This window comes from Acomys russatus, chromosome 14 (assembly GCF_903995435.1).
Source record: "Acomys russatus chromosome 14, mAcoRus1.1, whole genome shotgun sequence".
In the NCBI taxonomy this organism is placed as follows: Eukaryota; Metazoa; Chordata; class Mammalia; order Rodentia; family Muridae; genus Acomys; species Acomys russatus.
The window spans coordinates 58,180,180-58,196,842 of record NC_067150.1 but is presented as its reverse complement, the minus strand read 5'-3'; the positions used below and the strand labels follow the sequence as shown (position 1 = coordinate 58,196,842).

At 46.5% G+C, this 16,663-nt stretch overlaps 1 protein-coding gene across 1 annotated transcript; it reads right to left on the bottom strand.

The window, feature by feature from the left end:
• Positions 1-1,612: 1,612 nt before the first annotated feature.
• On the bottom strand, positions 1,613-4,855 carry Rps27l (ribosomal protein S27 like). The gene is made up of 4 exons (XM_051156703.1): positions 4,733-4,855; positions 3,955-4,063; positions 3,310-3,420; positions 1,613-1,770 (listed from the first exon to the last, which is right to left on the bottom strand). The coding sequence occupies exons 1-4, from the start codon at positions 4,736-4,738 to the stop codon at positions 1,742-1,744; spliced, it is 255 nt and encodes an 84-aa protein (XP_051012660.1). The 5' UTR covers positions 4,739-4,855; the 3' UTR covers positions 1,613-1,741.
• Between the last annotated feature and the right edge of the window lie 11,808 nt (positions 4,856-16,663).

The window sequence follows — 16,663 nt, the reverse complement described above, 5'->3', positions numbered from 1 at the left end:
ACACAGGGGTGAATACAGAGACTAGGAGGCAGGCTGCACTGATGGCTTCCCATAGTGCTGATTTTGGGATACTTTGTTGCAACAGTCACAGATGCTATATGCTGGAGACTAGGGCCTAACTGATAAGATTCTAGAATTCTCCTTAGGAAACAAATTACTTAATAGCTACAATTCCCAGTTCTGTTGGGCAGTAACTTCTTTCCATGACAGGTAGAATTGTTTCTCTACCCTCTGGAAGCAGGGTTGGCTTTGACCTGTTCCTGACCTGACGAATGTGGCAGTACTGCCCTGCTCTTTAGCTTTAGGGGACCTTCCAGCTTGCCGTCACTGTCTCAGACTATCCCACTTCGCTTACTGAGGAACCAAGATGCCCTGGACACCCACTAGCACCCACCAGTTATCAGGCCTAAGCGAAACCACGCTGGACCCAACGCAGCTCCACCTCCACTTAAAGCTATGTAAGCGAAATTTGAGACAGCAGAGTACCAGCGAACTTACATAACCATGAGATAAATAAGTCACTATCTTAAGCCATTAAACTTGGGGGTGGAGGGGGCTTGTTTTACAGCATATAGTCAGCACAACTATTTTGTTTGCCAATAAGGACATCTGGAGAAAAATACAATTTTAAAATACTTTTATTATGAATAGACACAATTCCTTTTTTAGCTAAAATCAAAAGGCCCACAACTATCAGCAAAGCACTAATTTTGTGAAAGGAATCATGCTAAGCATTTTGTATGTTACTGTATTTTATCTCCAGTTCTCAAACCTAGCTGGATCTGGACTCTGGAGGCTAATTTGACCATTATCCTGTCTTCTCATGTTTAAAAAATTCTCCTAAAAACTGGCTAGTCCCCAAAAGTCACACTTTGTGGGACACAACTCTATCAGTTCAGTTTAGTAAACTAAGTAAGTCACATCAAAATATAAATTAGGCCAGGGCCTAGGCCGGGATGGGGGTGGGGATGGGCGCGCAGCCTTTAATCCCAGCACTGAGGAGGCAGAAGCAGGGCTATCTCTGAGTTCAAGGACAGCCTGGGCTAGAAGCAGTGGCAGCTCCAGTCTTTGTTGCTACAGACGAAACAGCACCAAAGCCACAACCTTAATATTTACAAGTAGGCTTTAAACTGCATCTACAAGGCTTTTTTCCCTTTTCTACAAGCACTGGGATTTGAACCAGGGCCTTGGGCATGCTGGGCAAGAGCTCGATGACTAATCAACAGCCCCAGCCTTAGTTCTTTTCTTCCTGGGGTGAAGTTTTGGTACACAAGAAAACAAGATCAGGTATAGTAGGAAATGAGCCAGATGTAAAAGAAATTGAGAAACTGCTATTCTGACAATACAAAGAACAGTTACGCATGGATCAAAATAGCAACATCATGGCTTGCCAGAAAATGGAGCTCAATACAATTTAGAATGGTCTGAAAGTCAAATATTTAGGGTATGTGCACTCTTGAAATGGGACACAAACTAGTCAAAATACACTTTTAAGATGTTTAAACCAAGATCACATACACAGTACAACTAAATATATAGCATACCCACATGTACTTTAAAAAAGACAAAAGCAGGGCAGCGAATTTGTTCATAATTAAAACTTTATTGAAAAACTGACACCAAAATAGGAGATCATTGTTGTATACTTTATAAAATCAAAGGTAATTACAGTGTCTTGGTAGAGTAACTGAACTTGATAAGGCTTTCTGTGAAGAGCACAGACTCAGGAACTCGTCCATGATCAGTGCTGCTTTCTTCTAAACGAACAGCCTGCAGAGGAGCAACAACAGTGCGATGAACATCTTACTCTTTCTATGGTGTGACTGCTCTGAACAGTGTGATGAACACCTTCTCTTTCTCTGGTGTGACTGCACTGAACAGTGTGATGAACACCTTCTCTTTCTCTGGTGTGACTGCACTGAACAGTGTGATGAACACCTTCTCTTTCTCTGGTGTGACTGCACTGAACAGTGTGATGAACACCTTCTCTTTCTCTGGTGTGACTGCACTGAACAGTGTGATGAACACCTTCTCTTTCTCTGGTGTGACTACACTGAACAGTGTGATGAACACCTTCTCGTTCTCTGGTGTGACTACACTGAACAGTGTGATGAACATCTTACTCTTCTCTGGTGTGACTGCCCTGAACAGTGTGATGAACACCTTCTTTTTTTGGTGTGACTGCACTGGCAAAAGTACTTCTTAAATAAAAAAGCTTTAGAACTCTTACACGTAAGAATGCTAGCTTTTAAGCAGAAACCTTAAGTTTCTAAATATTATGATCAATATACACTCACTATAACAGCTGTTTGAGTTTATTCTGACATAACCACAATGGTCTGTTTTTTTCAAATTATACAATGGAATCTATTTAGGACCATAAACCTGCACTGAACATTCAAACTGTTCTGCCGATCCTCTTACTTCCCCTTCCTCAGTCCCCTTCAGTCTCCCTAGAAAACAGCTGATTCTTCTTCTCAGGTGTTAGAACTGTGCCAGCTGCACCGCTGGCCTCAGCTGCCAGTGTATGCATAGAGCTTCCAACGTCACGGCATGAAATAAGTTCCAGCTTCTTCTTTTTTTTTTTTTTTAGTTTTGTTTTTTTGAGACAGGGCATCTGTGTAGCCCTGGCTGTTCTCAAATTTACTACATACGCCAGGCTGGCCTTGAACTCAAGAGATCTACCTGCCCGTGCCTCCTGGAGTGCTGGGGCTAAAAGGCATGTGCAGCCACACCCTGAACTCTTGTCTTATGTTGACTCTGGACTCTGATCTCACCCAGCCACACTAAATTGATCTTAGACTCACTGCTAATTCACTTGTAACTCTTCCAGTGAAAACATGGCATTCATAGTTCCCCAAAACACCATAGGCAGATTTTCAGTATTATGGAATTGTAAATTTGAATGTCTTATTATGAAAATCTATATACTTATTATTTTTACTTATTGTATTAAAGTGAAGTTAGACTATCAAACTTTTTAAATTAAGCATTAAATAGTTGTCCATGAAAATAAAACATTTTAATCGATACAACTGAGGTATTTTCTCCTTAACTGGCAACAATTTTAAAAAACCTCTTTTATGCACCAAATATATAATGAAACAAGATTATTTTTTCTTTCATGTGTATTGTATGTCTGTGTGAGGGTGCTGGATTTCCTGGAACTGGAATTAGAGACAATTGTGAACTACCATGTGGACGTTGGGAATTGAACACAGGTCTTTTCTGAACTAGGGACTCTATAAAAAACACACAATAAAACATATTAAATCTCATTACTGGGTTAGAAAATGTCAGAAGATATACCTTCTGTGAGCCTGGCTTTTCCTCCTGTGGGCTGGCACAGCACTGTTGAACAGCCTACACAAAGAACCACTGTCTGAGCGTGGCTGAAAACCGTAGTAATCTTGTAGCAACCTACAAAGGGGAGGGGAGCATACATTAAAAATTGGAAAAGCAGAGGAAAACATAGTAACAGCTCAGCATATTTCTTAATATGCAAAGTACATGTTGTTTATGCAGTAAGTGATGTTTTACACATCTCCCGTAAACTCCAGTCCTAATAGACATGTCATCCTTTTCATGTTGTATCTTCAGAGTTTAATGTGTTTTGCCCTTAAAGACTGTCTCCATTTTCACTGGTCACATTTAAGTACTAAACGGCCACATATGGTTAGTGGCAAACACATTAGACAGCAACTCTGAGAATGAAGAATCAATACACTTTCATTGCATGGTGAATAAGAAAATTCTTCATTTTAATGAACAGCTTAAAGACTTCAAACGCACTTCACCTGGTTCCCATATGTTTCTACTAAGGCTTGAGTATGTTTATTTAAAATGTCCCCTGTGACAATTCTGTGACCTCATTTCTACTCAACAGTGGATCCTGACTTAAAGTTTGGATCGTGTCAGAAACTTCCTTTCGGACAAGAAAATTTGAAGGTTTACCTGGACATTTCACGTCCATGAAGTAAGAATTTGGGCTCTGCACCAGCCGTTTCTTCTTATGTTTTTTCTTTTCCTCTTCCAAGGAAGGGTGTAATAGGTCTCTAGCCAGCTGGGGAAGGAGGTATACTGTTACTGCCGCAGTCAGAGCACACTGCTGGCGGATTTAACCTAACACGGCGAGTAAGTAGGAGCAACAGGCACACTCGGCAGACGGAGAACTGAAGACGTTAACTTTTAAAAATCGGACCACTTTCACCCATACTTTTTCACCCATACTTTGGGAGTCCTTGCCCTGGGACTTTAGGCGCTCGGGGAGCGTATGGTAAAAAGGACCCCTTTCTTAGTTCGGCTGGATAGCCAGCAAAACCAAGACCGAGTCTGGCCCAGGCCTCGCGGAAGAAGGACCGCAGCCGACCCGAGCGAGGCCGGGATGGTCGCAGCCCGGAGGCGCCACATCAAATGGCCAAGAGCGGCCGCGTGCTCGCCCGGGGTGGGAACCAACGTGTCGGCAGCTGCAAGGACCGTTAACGAACGGAAAGCCGCCCCCCCCCCGGCCCGTAGGCTGGGAACTGCTCCCCAGCCGCCGGCCGCTCGCGCTCCCGCCCGGGCAAGGCCAGCCACGCCGCGCCGCCCGGGCAAGTCTCGACAAGCCCGCCACGCCCCGGCCCGAGCTGCGGGGACCGGCGGGAGACGCCGCGAGCTCAGCCGCCTGCGGAGGCGCCGGGCGGGCAGAAAGCCCGAAGCAATGCAAGCTCGAGCCCAGAAGTCAAACACTCACAGGCATGGTGACCGCTCCGCAAACGCGGCCGCTCCGGATCACCGCGGTGAGCGACTAGCTCGTGAGCGCTCCGCAGCAACTTCCGGGATAGAGGCGGCGGGGCGGAGTGGAGGGGTAGGCGGGCGGGGGCGGCCGCTCTAGGCTCCAGTCTCGGTGGTGCGACTCCCTCCGGGAACCGCTGGTCCAAGTCCACTGTGGTGGGCCACTGGGTCTTGGGCGTTGGATCTTAGAGGGAAGCCAGACCCGAGGTTGCACCCAGCCTGGCCTCCCCCTGTTCATTATGCAGTTCAGGTTAAGCGGGTGAACACAGGGAACACCAAGAACCTCTGTTCTTCACTGTGTTAAAAATATGATGGGGGCTGGTGTGTGTGTGTGCGTGTGTGTGTGTGCGTGCGTGTGTGCCGGGCGGCGGGGGAGGGGCGGACGAGGGAGCGGAGCTGGCTCAGCGGTTAAGAGTGTGTATTGGGTTAGAGTGTGTACTGCTGCAGCAGAGGACCTGGGTTTGGTTTTCTGTGTTCAAGCCAGCCTGCTCACAACTGCCTCAAACTCAAACTCCAGGGAAACCTGCAGCTCCTCCATAGTCTCTCGCACTTGAACACTTGCTCCCCATTTGGTGGTATTTGTTTTGGTAGGTCTAGGGAGGCGTGGCCTCATTGCAGAAGGTTTGTCATTGGACGGCGGCTTTGAGATGTTAAAAGACTTGCACCATTTGCAGTCAGCTTTCTGCCTCCTGTTTGCCCTTTAAGATGTGACTCTTAGTTTGCGGGTCCAATGGCCAAGCCTGCCTGGTGGCACATGTCCACAGCATGGACTCTTATTGTTCTAGAACCAGAACCCTACACAAACCTTTCCATTTATAAGTTGGTCATGATGTTTCTTCACAATGACAGAAAAGTAACTAATACAGTGGTTTTGTGGTGGTGATGTTTGGCAGTGGTTGTTTTGATTTTTGGAGATGGGGTCTTGCTATGTAGCCCCAGATAGCCTCAAACTCCTGAGCCTCTTGCCTTAGGCTCTGGAATGCTGCGATGGCACGTGTGTGTCAACACCACACCAGATATTGACACTGACGTTGAGGATGGAGGAAGCCAGCAGTGAGTCAGGGGATGTGGAAAGCAGAAAACCAAGAGAATGAACCCCCAGAAGAAATCAGCTCTCCCAGCTCTCCAGGGTTAGCCCAGCGACATCTAGGTCAAACGTTTTTTAAAAAAAGATTTATTTATTTATCTATTTATTATTTATATAGTATTCTGTCCTCATGTGTGGCAGCAGGCCGGAAGAGGGCACCAGCTCTCATCACAGATAGTTGTGAGTCACCGTGTGGTTGCTGGGAGTTGAACTCAGGACCTTTGGAAGAACAGACAGTGCTCTTAACCTCTGAGCCATCTCTCCAGGCCTGGGTCAAACTTTTAAAATACAGAACTTTATGATAACACATTTGTATTGTTTTAAGCCACTATACTTATGGTCATATCTTACAGAATTAATACAGTAATAAAGACCTGGGAATCAATCTTTTTTTTTTAAGATTTATTTATTTTTATTTATACATTATTCTGACTGCTTGCATACCTGCACACAAGAAGAGGGCATCAGATCACATTATAGATGTTTGTGAGCCACCATGTGGTTGCTGGGAATTGAACTCAGGACCTTTGGAAGAGCAGCCAGTGCTCTTAACCTCTGAGCCATCTCTCTAGCCCTCCCTGGAGACCAATCTTAACTTTCACTGTTTCCCTCCCCCACTCCTATTTTTCACAACTAAACAACACATAGAGAACATTCTTATAGACAAGGCTTTGGCTATATCAGGGTTTGAACTGTGGGACCTCTGAGATGGCTCAGTGGGTGTAGGTGCTTGCCGCCAAATGGTGACCTGAGTTTGCTCCAGGGAATTCATGTGGTGGATTGAGAGACCTGCCCTGCACAAGTTGTCCTCTTACCTCAATAAACATGCATACAGTGTTGGCACACATGATAAGTAAATAAATAAATGAATAAATAAATAAACAAATAAAGTTTTTTATTTCAGACTATGAGGTAAGAGAAAGAATTAGGATCTTCTAAAGGATACAGTTGATTTGGTTTGTTTGTGTGTTTGTTTGTTTTGAGGCAGGGTCTCTCTGTGTAGCCTTGCTGTCCTGGACTCACTTTGTAGACCAGGCTGGCCTCGAACTCACAGCGATCCACCTGCCTCTGTCTCCCGAGTACTGGGATTAAAGGCGTGCGCCACCATCGCCCGGCTAAGGATAGAGTTGAGAGAGAGGTGGGGAAGAAGAGGAGGAGAAGGAAGTGGAGAAGGGGAAGGAGGGGAAGGGGAAGGGAGAGGCGGGAGAGGACTGGGTGGCCCTGCCACGCCCGCCTGTATGCTAGAGAAGCAGAGAACACAATGGCTTGCCTGGTCAGGAAGCTGGCTGCCTTAACGGTCCTAATCTAAAAACTGAAAGTCTGGAAGTTCCCCCAACAGTCCTGGAGAGTAAGTCTCATGAGCTGAGGAATCTAGACTCTGTCAGAAGGAAAGTGGATTTCAGCCACAGTCTTGCTCTGGCTTCTCTTTTTTTAATCCAGCTGACGCCTGTTGGAAGGTTCCAGTAAGGGCAGAACCTGCACCCCAACCCCCCGTCAGTGTCCCATGGGGAAGCCTCAGTGGGCAGCCCCCACAGACACACAGGTACAGTCCCTCAGTTCCTGCCTTGTCTAAATCTAGTCAACAATGCCGACTGTTCCCAGAAGCCCAGAGTGTGACAGGCCTGAGGCTCTTCCTGCTCTAAGCTTGAACTGTCCATGAGGATGGTACACAGCGTTAAGAGTTTAGCCACGCAGGTCTTCGCTGCTCTTTCAGAGCCGGGATCTGAATTTTATCACTTTCCAGTGATGTGTGTAAACATCCCCATATAAGAAGCGCTAACCGGGGGCTAGAGAGATGGCTCAGAGGGTAAGAGCACTGTCTGCCTTCCAGAGGTCCTGAGTTCAATTCCCAGCAACCACATGGTGGCTCACAACCATCTATAATGAGATCTGGTGCCCTCTTCTGGCCTGCAGGGGTACAAGCAGGCAGAGCAATGTATACATAATAAATAAATAAATATTAAAAAACAACAACAAAAAAAAAGAAGCACTAACCTACACTCACTGTGTTCTTTGCTTTGCGAAACTTAGGGCCCTGCACATACTGAGCACGGCCACTTTCTGGAGGTTTTTGTTGTTGTTTTTAACTTTTTTGGTGGGAATGTCAGATTTTTTGCTACTCCAGGGTCAAGAATATTTTTCTTGACTGGAGCAAGGACTCATCCATCGAGTCTTGCCCTCCTCTACCATAGGGGACTCAGCATTAACTGAACCTTAGAAGTATCAAAGCAGCGGTGCAGGCCAATTACATAAGAGAGACACCCCCCGCCTCCCCACCCTCCTACCCCCCCCCCCCGCCCTGACAGTTTTAAAACTCTGGGCGATTTCTAGGGTTGAGAGCCATGTCCGTGAGTTTTCAAGACAGTTTAGGATTTCCATAAAGCAAAGCCCAGAAAGGACTACAGGCTACCACTAAAACATGCGCGCGCGCGCACACACACACACACACACACACACACACACAGTCTCTTACCATAAAAGAATACAACAAGCAGGCCAGCACCTTGATGCTGGACTTACCAACCTCAAGAACAGCGTATGGTTCATATATATCCCCAGGTATGGTCGGGTTTGCCTCTAATTCCAGCATTTGGGGAGCAGTGGCAGCACTACTGAGAAGGTTCCAGGCCAGCTTGGGCTACAAAATAAAGCCAAGTTTCAATACACTAACAATCTAATCTTAGTAGCCAGATGAGATCTGGCAGAATCTGTCCTGCAAGTCTTTGAGGGTCAGGTCTCTGGCCCTTTCCTCCTCTCCCCTGCCACTGCTACCTGCTAACCTGCCACTGTCTGCCCAAGCCACCAGGGAAGAAATGCAGGTACTTATTTTGAGCCATACTAAGGCACTCTCTCAAAGCTTATGGTGATGCCGCAGCCCATAGTAAAGTTGTTTTATGTATATCTTTGAGGCCAGCAAAGCCGAATGTGAATGGAATCTCCCCATTTTGTGAACTCTTATTGCCCATATTAATCTCTTCTTAAAACCCACTGCTGTCATGTGGGCTTTCATCTCTCTGAGTCTGCACTAAATGTTCCCCGTGTCTGTTCTCTCTCTCTCTCTCTCTCTCTCTCTCTCTCTCTCTCTCTCTCTCTCTCTCTCTCTCTCTCTCTCTCTCTCTCGCTCTCTCGCTCTCGCTCTCTTTCTCCTCCCTCTCTCCCCTCCCCCCATATTTATTATGTACACAGTGTTCTGCCTGCATGTACTCCTGCAGGCCAGAAGAGGGCACCAGATCTCAATATACGTGGTTGTGAGCCAGCATGTGGTTTCTGGGGATTTAACTCGGGACCTTTGGAAGCTGCCAATGCTCCTTAGCCTCTTGAGCCATCTCTCCAGCCCTGTATTTTCTCTCTTAAATGTTCACACGCTCCTCAAAGGTCAAGATTTGTTCTCCTCTCCTCAGATGCCAGCAATGAGGTGTGCAAGCCTGCCACTTGACACAACGGACCTGATGGCTGATCTTTGTGCACTAGCCATGTGGTTCATTTAGAATCCTAGTTGCTACTTTTCTGGACACCTTTTCTGATTAATGCCATTTATTTATTACTCCTCCCTCGATTTTGTGTGGAAACAAACAAACAAACAAACAAACAAACCCGGAGAGTACTGAATTCTGGGTAGGCTTCATTAACTCATTTCTAGAAACAGGAGAATAATCTGTACTAATTTGAGGAATAATAAGACATTACAGTAAATGTAGCTTCTTCTCTTGGGAAGTGTGCACAAGCAAAACAAATGGCATGCTTTCTTTCTTTTTTAATTTTACTTATTTTTATTTTATGTGCATGCATGTCTGTGTGAGGATGTCAGATCTTGGAGTTACAGACAGTTGTGAGGTGCCATGTGGGTGCTGGGAATTGAACCCCAGATCCTTTGGAAGAGCAGCCAGTGTGCTCTTAACTGCTGAACCATCTCTCCAGTCCCCGGAATGCTTTCTATTTTTCCCTTAGCTAAAAGCTGGTCAAAAGGCTATAATTAAAGGGCTTAAAGTATTAAGAAGAATGGTGCTTTCGTGACTTACAGTGAGAAACTGTGCTCAGCTACTAATGGAATGCCTTCAATAAAGGAATGCCTGCCCTGTCCAGAGCAGCAGACCATGTAACCCTCTCTCCCGGGGAGGGAGCCCAGAAACTTAACTGAAAGCTACTTACCTCTCAAGCTGTGTTCTAGACTATAAAATGGAAATAGCTCTGTGTGTGCATGAGAGGTCTAGACATGGGTGGTGTGTGTATAAGCCAGAGGCCCCCCCTCTGTAGAAGTCCCTCAGCAGCTGTCCGGCTAGGCTTTTGAGCAGTGTCTTTTTACTAGATTAGGTTGGGCTCTCTGGCTTCGGAGCTCGGGGGATCCTCCCGTTTTGCCAGTTCTGGGGTTGCAAGCCTGCACACCATGCCTGGCTTTTTATGTGGGTGCTGGGGCTCAAATTCAGGTCCTTGTGCTTAAGTGACAAGAACTTTATCCACTCAGTGCCCTAAAATAAAAATAATTTCATAAAGTGTTTCATAAAATGAAGCAGTGCATAGTATAACTCCTTAATAAATACCAGTTACAATTCATTGTGCTTGTTGATTTATTTATTTATTTATTTATTTTGAGGCAGGGTCTTTCTTTCTACGTAGCCCTTGTGTCCTAGAACTCACTCTGTCGACCAGACTGGCCTGGAACTCACAGAGCTCCACTTGCCTGTGCCTCCTGAGTGCCAGGATTACAGGTGAGCGCTAGCATGCCTGACATGCTTGTTAACAATTTTTTAAAAATTAGTTGGGGCTGGGCATGGTGGCGGATCGACCTGAGTTCAAGGCTAGCCTGGTCTACAAAGGGAGTTCCAGGACAGTCAAGGCTACACAGAGAAACCCTGTCTCGAAAAACAAAACAAAACAAAACAAATTAGTTGGGGCAGCTGATGAGATGGCTCAGCAGGTAAAAGCACTTGTGATGAAAACCCAACAACCCGAATTTAAGGTGGAAGGAATTTAAGGTGGAAGGAGGGAAACAACTCCACAGAGCTGTCATCTGAATTCCACCTGTGCGCCATGAATGCGCACACATACGCAATCCCATACAACAACAACAACAACTACAAATGAGTTTAAAATTTAAAAATCAGTTTGAGCTGGGCCATTGGGTGGTGTAGGCCTAGATTCTCAGCTACTTGGGAGACTTGGGAGAGTAGGACATCAGAATTGAAGGCTGAAGGCTTCCTGGGCTACAAAGTGGCCAGAGAGCCTGCCTATTACAGAAGGTTTGTTCTTTTTTCAGGACGTTGTATGCTACACCTTGTGGCATAGTGCTTGCGTAGCACGCATGACGTCCCAGGTCCAATCCCAGTACCAGGTGGGAAGACATGGTTTAGGTCTCCATAGTTTAAACTGTTCATGAGCTCCCACCTAGGGACTGAAAACTGCAACGTCTTTTCATGAGCCCCACCTTAAGGAATGTTGTGAATATTTTCTATCTATATAGAGAACTCAGTGGAGTTCATTACATTTAATCAAAAGAGAAGAGCTTGTTCTTACAAATTCCAGTAGGTGGCGCTAAGAACTACTTGTCCTACAGGTGTTGGCCAGGAGAGAGCTAGGTCTTCTTTATTTCAGGAGCTTCCTCCTTCATCTGCCGCCCCCCATCCCTACCCCATCCCCCAGACCCACCCCACCCATCCATGCAGGTGTTTTTCTTGGTCTCCACACTTAGCTATGTAAATTATTTCCTTAAGACACAGGCAATGGCTATATGGGTTTTCTAAAGATCATTACAGAGCATATTAGACAACTGACCATAGGTCCAATTTTCCTCCAATATTTTTTCCTAAGTATACCACTCATCTGAAACTAGTTAACTGAATTAAAATGACTTAAATTCCAAATTTCCCCTTTACACAAAAATGTCTCTACAGGAAGCACAGTGTTTAAATGTATCAAATTGTGGAAACGTCTGGTCCAAGAACCCAGCAGAGGCCCATTGTTATGAATGAGGCCAGACGAGCTGTCTTCATATAGGGTGCAGCCGGAAGCAATGGCGGATGGTAAGGGAGTGTTGGAGTACAAGGTATATGTGTGCTGACCCATGGTTTTGCTAGCTTCTGCTGTGTATATATTCCCACTGCGCTGCTGTTGAACCTCTGGAGGCGAGAAGAGGGCACCAGATCCCCAGGTGGTTGTGGGGTACCTGGTGTGAATGCTGGGAACCAAACTCTGGTTTTCTGCAAGAGCAGCAAGTGCCCTTAGCTGATAAGGCCATCCCTCCTCCTGCCCCAGAGTACTGATTCTGAAGGGTACAGGATCCTGGGTTGCACAGGCAGGGGACGAAGGCCTCATCGCCGGTGACTCAGGCTCTATGACAGGGAATTGCGATTGAGACTCACTTTTTTTTTTTTTTTTTTTTTTTTTTTTTTTTTTTTTTTGAGATTCACTTTTATCATGAGAGCTGAAGCCAAGAAGTAAAAGACCCACATTTTTTTCCTTATTAGAACAGGACAGTTGACAGGGTGGCCTGTGTCCCCTGCACTGCTGTAATAGGGTTCCTCAGAGCCTTTTGCTAGACACAGGACTGGCCTTTGAATCTGGGGAAAGGTCACACCTACAGATCAGAGTCAGAGTCCCTGAACTGGAGTCTGATCAGTTGTTAGAGAAACTGGAAAGGACTTGGCTGACTGATCCTCTTGGCTGGCTGGTTATTCCTGAAACATACATGGCCAGCATCAGCTGAAGGTACAGACCACCCTGTAGAAAAAGGCCAGGCTAGGCAAAGGCCTGGGTGGAGCATCATAAGGCCACTGAGTTCCCTACTCCACAAGAGAATAGACCAGGAAGTGGCTAGATGAAGAGAGAGCACTGTTCCAGGACAGTCTAAGCATCTGTTGCCTCTCTTCTTACCAGCAAAACTTCCCAGCATGCCTGTCACGAGCAGGCCAGAGTGATGAAAACACCAGCTAGGCACCAAACAGCAGATCCCTGCCTTGGCCCCTCTCCTTGCATGCCTACTGGCTTAGGCCTGGCTTGTTGAGTTTCAAGTAAAAGAGACCTCTGAGCTGAGCTGAACTGAGTACTGGTCATGTGCCAGGGCCAAGCCCCACGGGTGTAGGAACAAAGTCCTGTGAGGCCACTGGGAAAGGAGATGACTTTACTCTTGCTAGCTTCTCTTTCCTCACAGGGCAACCTAGTTTCTCATCTCTCCTCCCTGGGCTCTTCTGTCTTTGGGCCTTTCTCTCCACAGCCCACTTTCCCTCGCTTTCCTGTACACGGGAGGACTGAACACGGCCTCACCTGCTCCCTTTTATCTGCTGTCCTACTTCTGAGGCCAACTGTGGCTGACCAGAGCTCTCTGCCCCAATTCCAAATGTGCTAGAGAGAGAATCATTGTCTCAGTGTGGGTCTAGAGTGTCTTCCCCAGCCATCTGTGCCCAGGGCAGCAGGAGTATTTGAAGTAACAGTAGCCCCTGTGGAGGGGCTTGGGAAAAGGGGGGCGGTATAGACCAAATGGAGCCATACAAGGCACTTCTCCCTCCCAACCATACTCACTGCTGCCTATGGCACAGAAGCCCTCTCCAGGCTGCCTCATTGCTGCTTTGCCTTCTGCACAAAACACAGAATGTTAATTGAATATAGTTTATCGTATTTATTTATTTATTTTGAAACAGTATCTCATTGTGCAGTTTCGGCCGGCTTCGAACTTGCTATGTAGCTGAGGCTGGCCTTGAACTCATAGAGATCCATCTGCTCTGTCTCCAAGTGCTGGAGTTAAAGGCCTGTGCTACCATGCCTATTGGTTATAGTTTTTTATAGGAAACATTTTCTCCATAACATTGGGGGGGGGATGTCTACAACCTGATGCCATGTTGGTGTCCATAGTCTGTGCTGCCACAGGGGGCCATGTCTTGATCCATGGTCCTGCTGCAGCTGGGGGCCATGTCTGGATCCATACTTGAAGGAACCAAATAACAAAATCTGCAATTAGGAGTGAGAAGCAGAAAGCCAGGAGGTCCTGATCCAGGTTTATCAGACAGCATTCAAGGAACTACAGGCAAGGCTGTTCAGTCTGTTTCTGGGCTCAAAAAGCAATTGAAATTCCTTTACCTATAATCTGTAATCACTGTTGGTGATGAGAAGGAGGAAGAGAAGGCAGAAGGAGAGGAAAGAGGAAGAGAGATTCCTTCTGTGATTGCCTTGTGCTGGATATGATGCTGAGGACTTGACATGGTCTGTCTCATTATATGTACTTTTTTTCTTTTTCTCTTTCTTTCTTTCTTTTTTTTTTTTTTTTTTTTTGAGACAAAGTCTTACGAAGCCCAAGCTGACCTTAAACTTGCTATATGGCTGAGGATGACTTTGAACTCCTGATCCTTCTGTCTTCCATCTTCTAAGCGCTTGGATTACAGATGTGCACGACAACACCTGGCTTATCTAATGTCGGGCATCAAACCCAGAGCTTTGTACATGTGAGACAGGTCCTCAACCAGCCGAGCTACATTCCTAGCCCATTAAATCTTTGCAGCAACCCTAAGACAAGCAATATCATTTATCTCCATTTTCAAGCTGAGGAAACTGAGGCACAAAAACAGTTAAGTCCATTTCCAAAGTCTCATGAATGGCAACTTGCAAAACCAATAAACCCAAGTCTGGCCAAAGACTCCTGAGCGCGACCAATATATTTTAAATCTTCCAACAAAATGTAGCTTCTTAGCAGACATCAGGCTTTTCTCTCAGTTTCTTCGCCTCATTCATTCTCTCTCTCTCTCTCTCTCTCTTTCTGTCTCTCTCTCTGTATCTCTCTCTCCCTCTCCCTTACCCTCCTGTGTGTATGTGTGTGTGTGTGTGTGTGTGTGTGTGTGTGTGTGCTGCACGCATCTGTTCATCTGTCTGTCTGTCCATCTGTCTGTCTGTCTGTCTGTCTGTCTGTCTGTCTGTCTATGTGTTTCTGTATGTATATGTGTATGTCCTGTACAGAAGTGCTGGGGCTAATGTTGGAGATAGTGTAAAAATAAATAGGATCCTCTGAGGCTTCTGAGGAGTTCCAGATTTCAAAGGAGCTCCACGTCCTCTGCTATTAAGGAAGAAGAGGCTGTGTCAACATATTTAAAGCACACTGCTGAACATGCTCCGCCACCCTGAAAACACCAGACGGGGGAGGCAAGGAGCAGCCATGCCCAGTGTGCTAAGGCAGATGTGTACCACTGGCAAAACACCCATGAGGAATGGTCTGGGAGGAGAAAAGGTTCATTTTGGCTCCCGATTCCAGAGGTGTCAGTCCACGGACGGTTGGCGCCATTGCTTTTATGTTGGTGTTGAGACAGAACACCAAGGGGTAAGTAGAACGTGATAGAGAAGGCTGCTCACCTCATGGCAGCCAGGAAGCAGAGGTCAAAGGAGCTGGGGACTAGATACAACTTTTGAGGGTGTGCACAGTATATCAGTTACATTTCTGTCGCTGTGATAAAACACCATGACCAAAAGCAACTTACGGAAGGAAGAGTTTGTTTTGGCTTACAGTTCCAGAGGGACGAGAGTCCGTCACGGCGGTCACGCACACCAGTGGTACCAGGAAGCCGAGAGTGTTCACACCGGCATGCGACTAGGAAGCAGAGAGGGTGAACTGGAGGCAGAGTAAGGTTTTAAACTCTCAATCCAGTGACTACTCCCTCCAGCAAGGCCACGCCTCCTAACCCCCCCCCCCCTGCCCCGAACTGTGGCACCAAAGTAGGGACCAAATGTTCAAATGCCTGAGCCTATGGGCACATTTCCCATCTAAACCACCACATGCAGTGTCCTGTCAGCCTATTCAGCTGTGAAGCCATCGGTGGATGGATGGATTAAGTTTGTGAGCCTGTGATCCCCTCACCTCTCAGTTGCATCTCCATCTGGGGCCCAACCCACAGCACACGAGTCTCTGAAGATATTTAATATGCTAACCACAAAACCCAATGAATATGTAGAAGTTCCAATTCTCCGCAAACGCCTGTAGTTAGATGAACTGTGTGTGAGAAGCAGCATTCCCACTGTGTGTGAGAAGCAGCATTCCCACTGTGCTCAAAGGGGATGAACAATTCCCAGTGTGACTCAAACGGACCAGCATGACTTCTGGGGAACCAGATAGCTCTGCCCTTAAGTGTTCCACTCAATGAGATCCCAGTAAGTAAGACACAGGAGTTCTCAGTACACAACTGTCACCATCCACCTGAGCTGTCAGCCGGAATAACAAGCCAGGGAACCTCTGCAAGGGAGATCTCTGGAGATCGCTCCCTCTCCCAGTTGGATGCTTTAGATCTCCAGGATCTTTCCAGAATAGCCCAGAGTCTAAATGGAAGTATCCTGTTCTTTTTGGATGCAGAAAAACAGCCTGTCACCTGGCACTAGCTGGACCCAGTGGATTTTGGTGCTGCCTGCCAACCAGCCATCTGAGACGTGCACTGGTTTCGTGTTTGTGTCTCTCTATCACCAAGCCATTGCTTTCTGTCAGGGAAATACACCCCTATGGACAGGATTTGAAGGCTTAGCTGTGGCAGCCATAAATCAGGATGCACTCCAAACGTGGCCCACTTGGGGCGAAATAACGCTAATGCCCCTTTTCATTAATAAACAGCTTTACATTACAAAGTGCACCCCAGTCATCATCAATTAAACCTGCCCCCTCCCCCGTTGCCCTTGGAAGTGGGGCTGAATTAGTCTGCTCATTTCACAGCTGACAAAGCAGGCTTAGGGATTTGCTAAAGTGAAGTGGGGTTCAGTCCAGGAAACCTGGCCCAGTCCTTCCCTCGTTCACGCTTACTTGCCTGGAAGAGGCCTTCAGAGTGCTCAGTGCTTTAACCCCTTGCA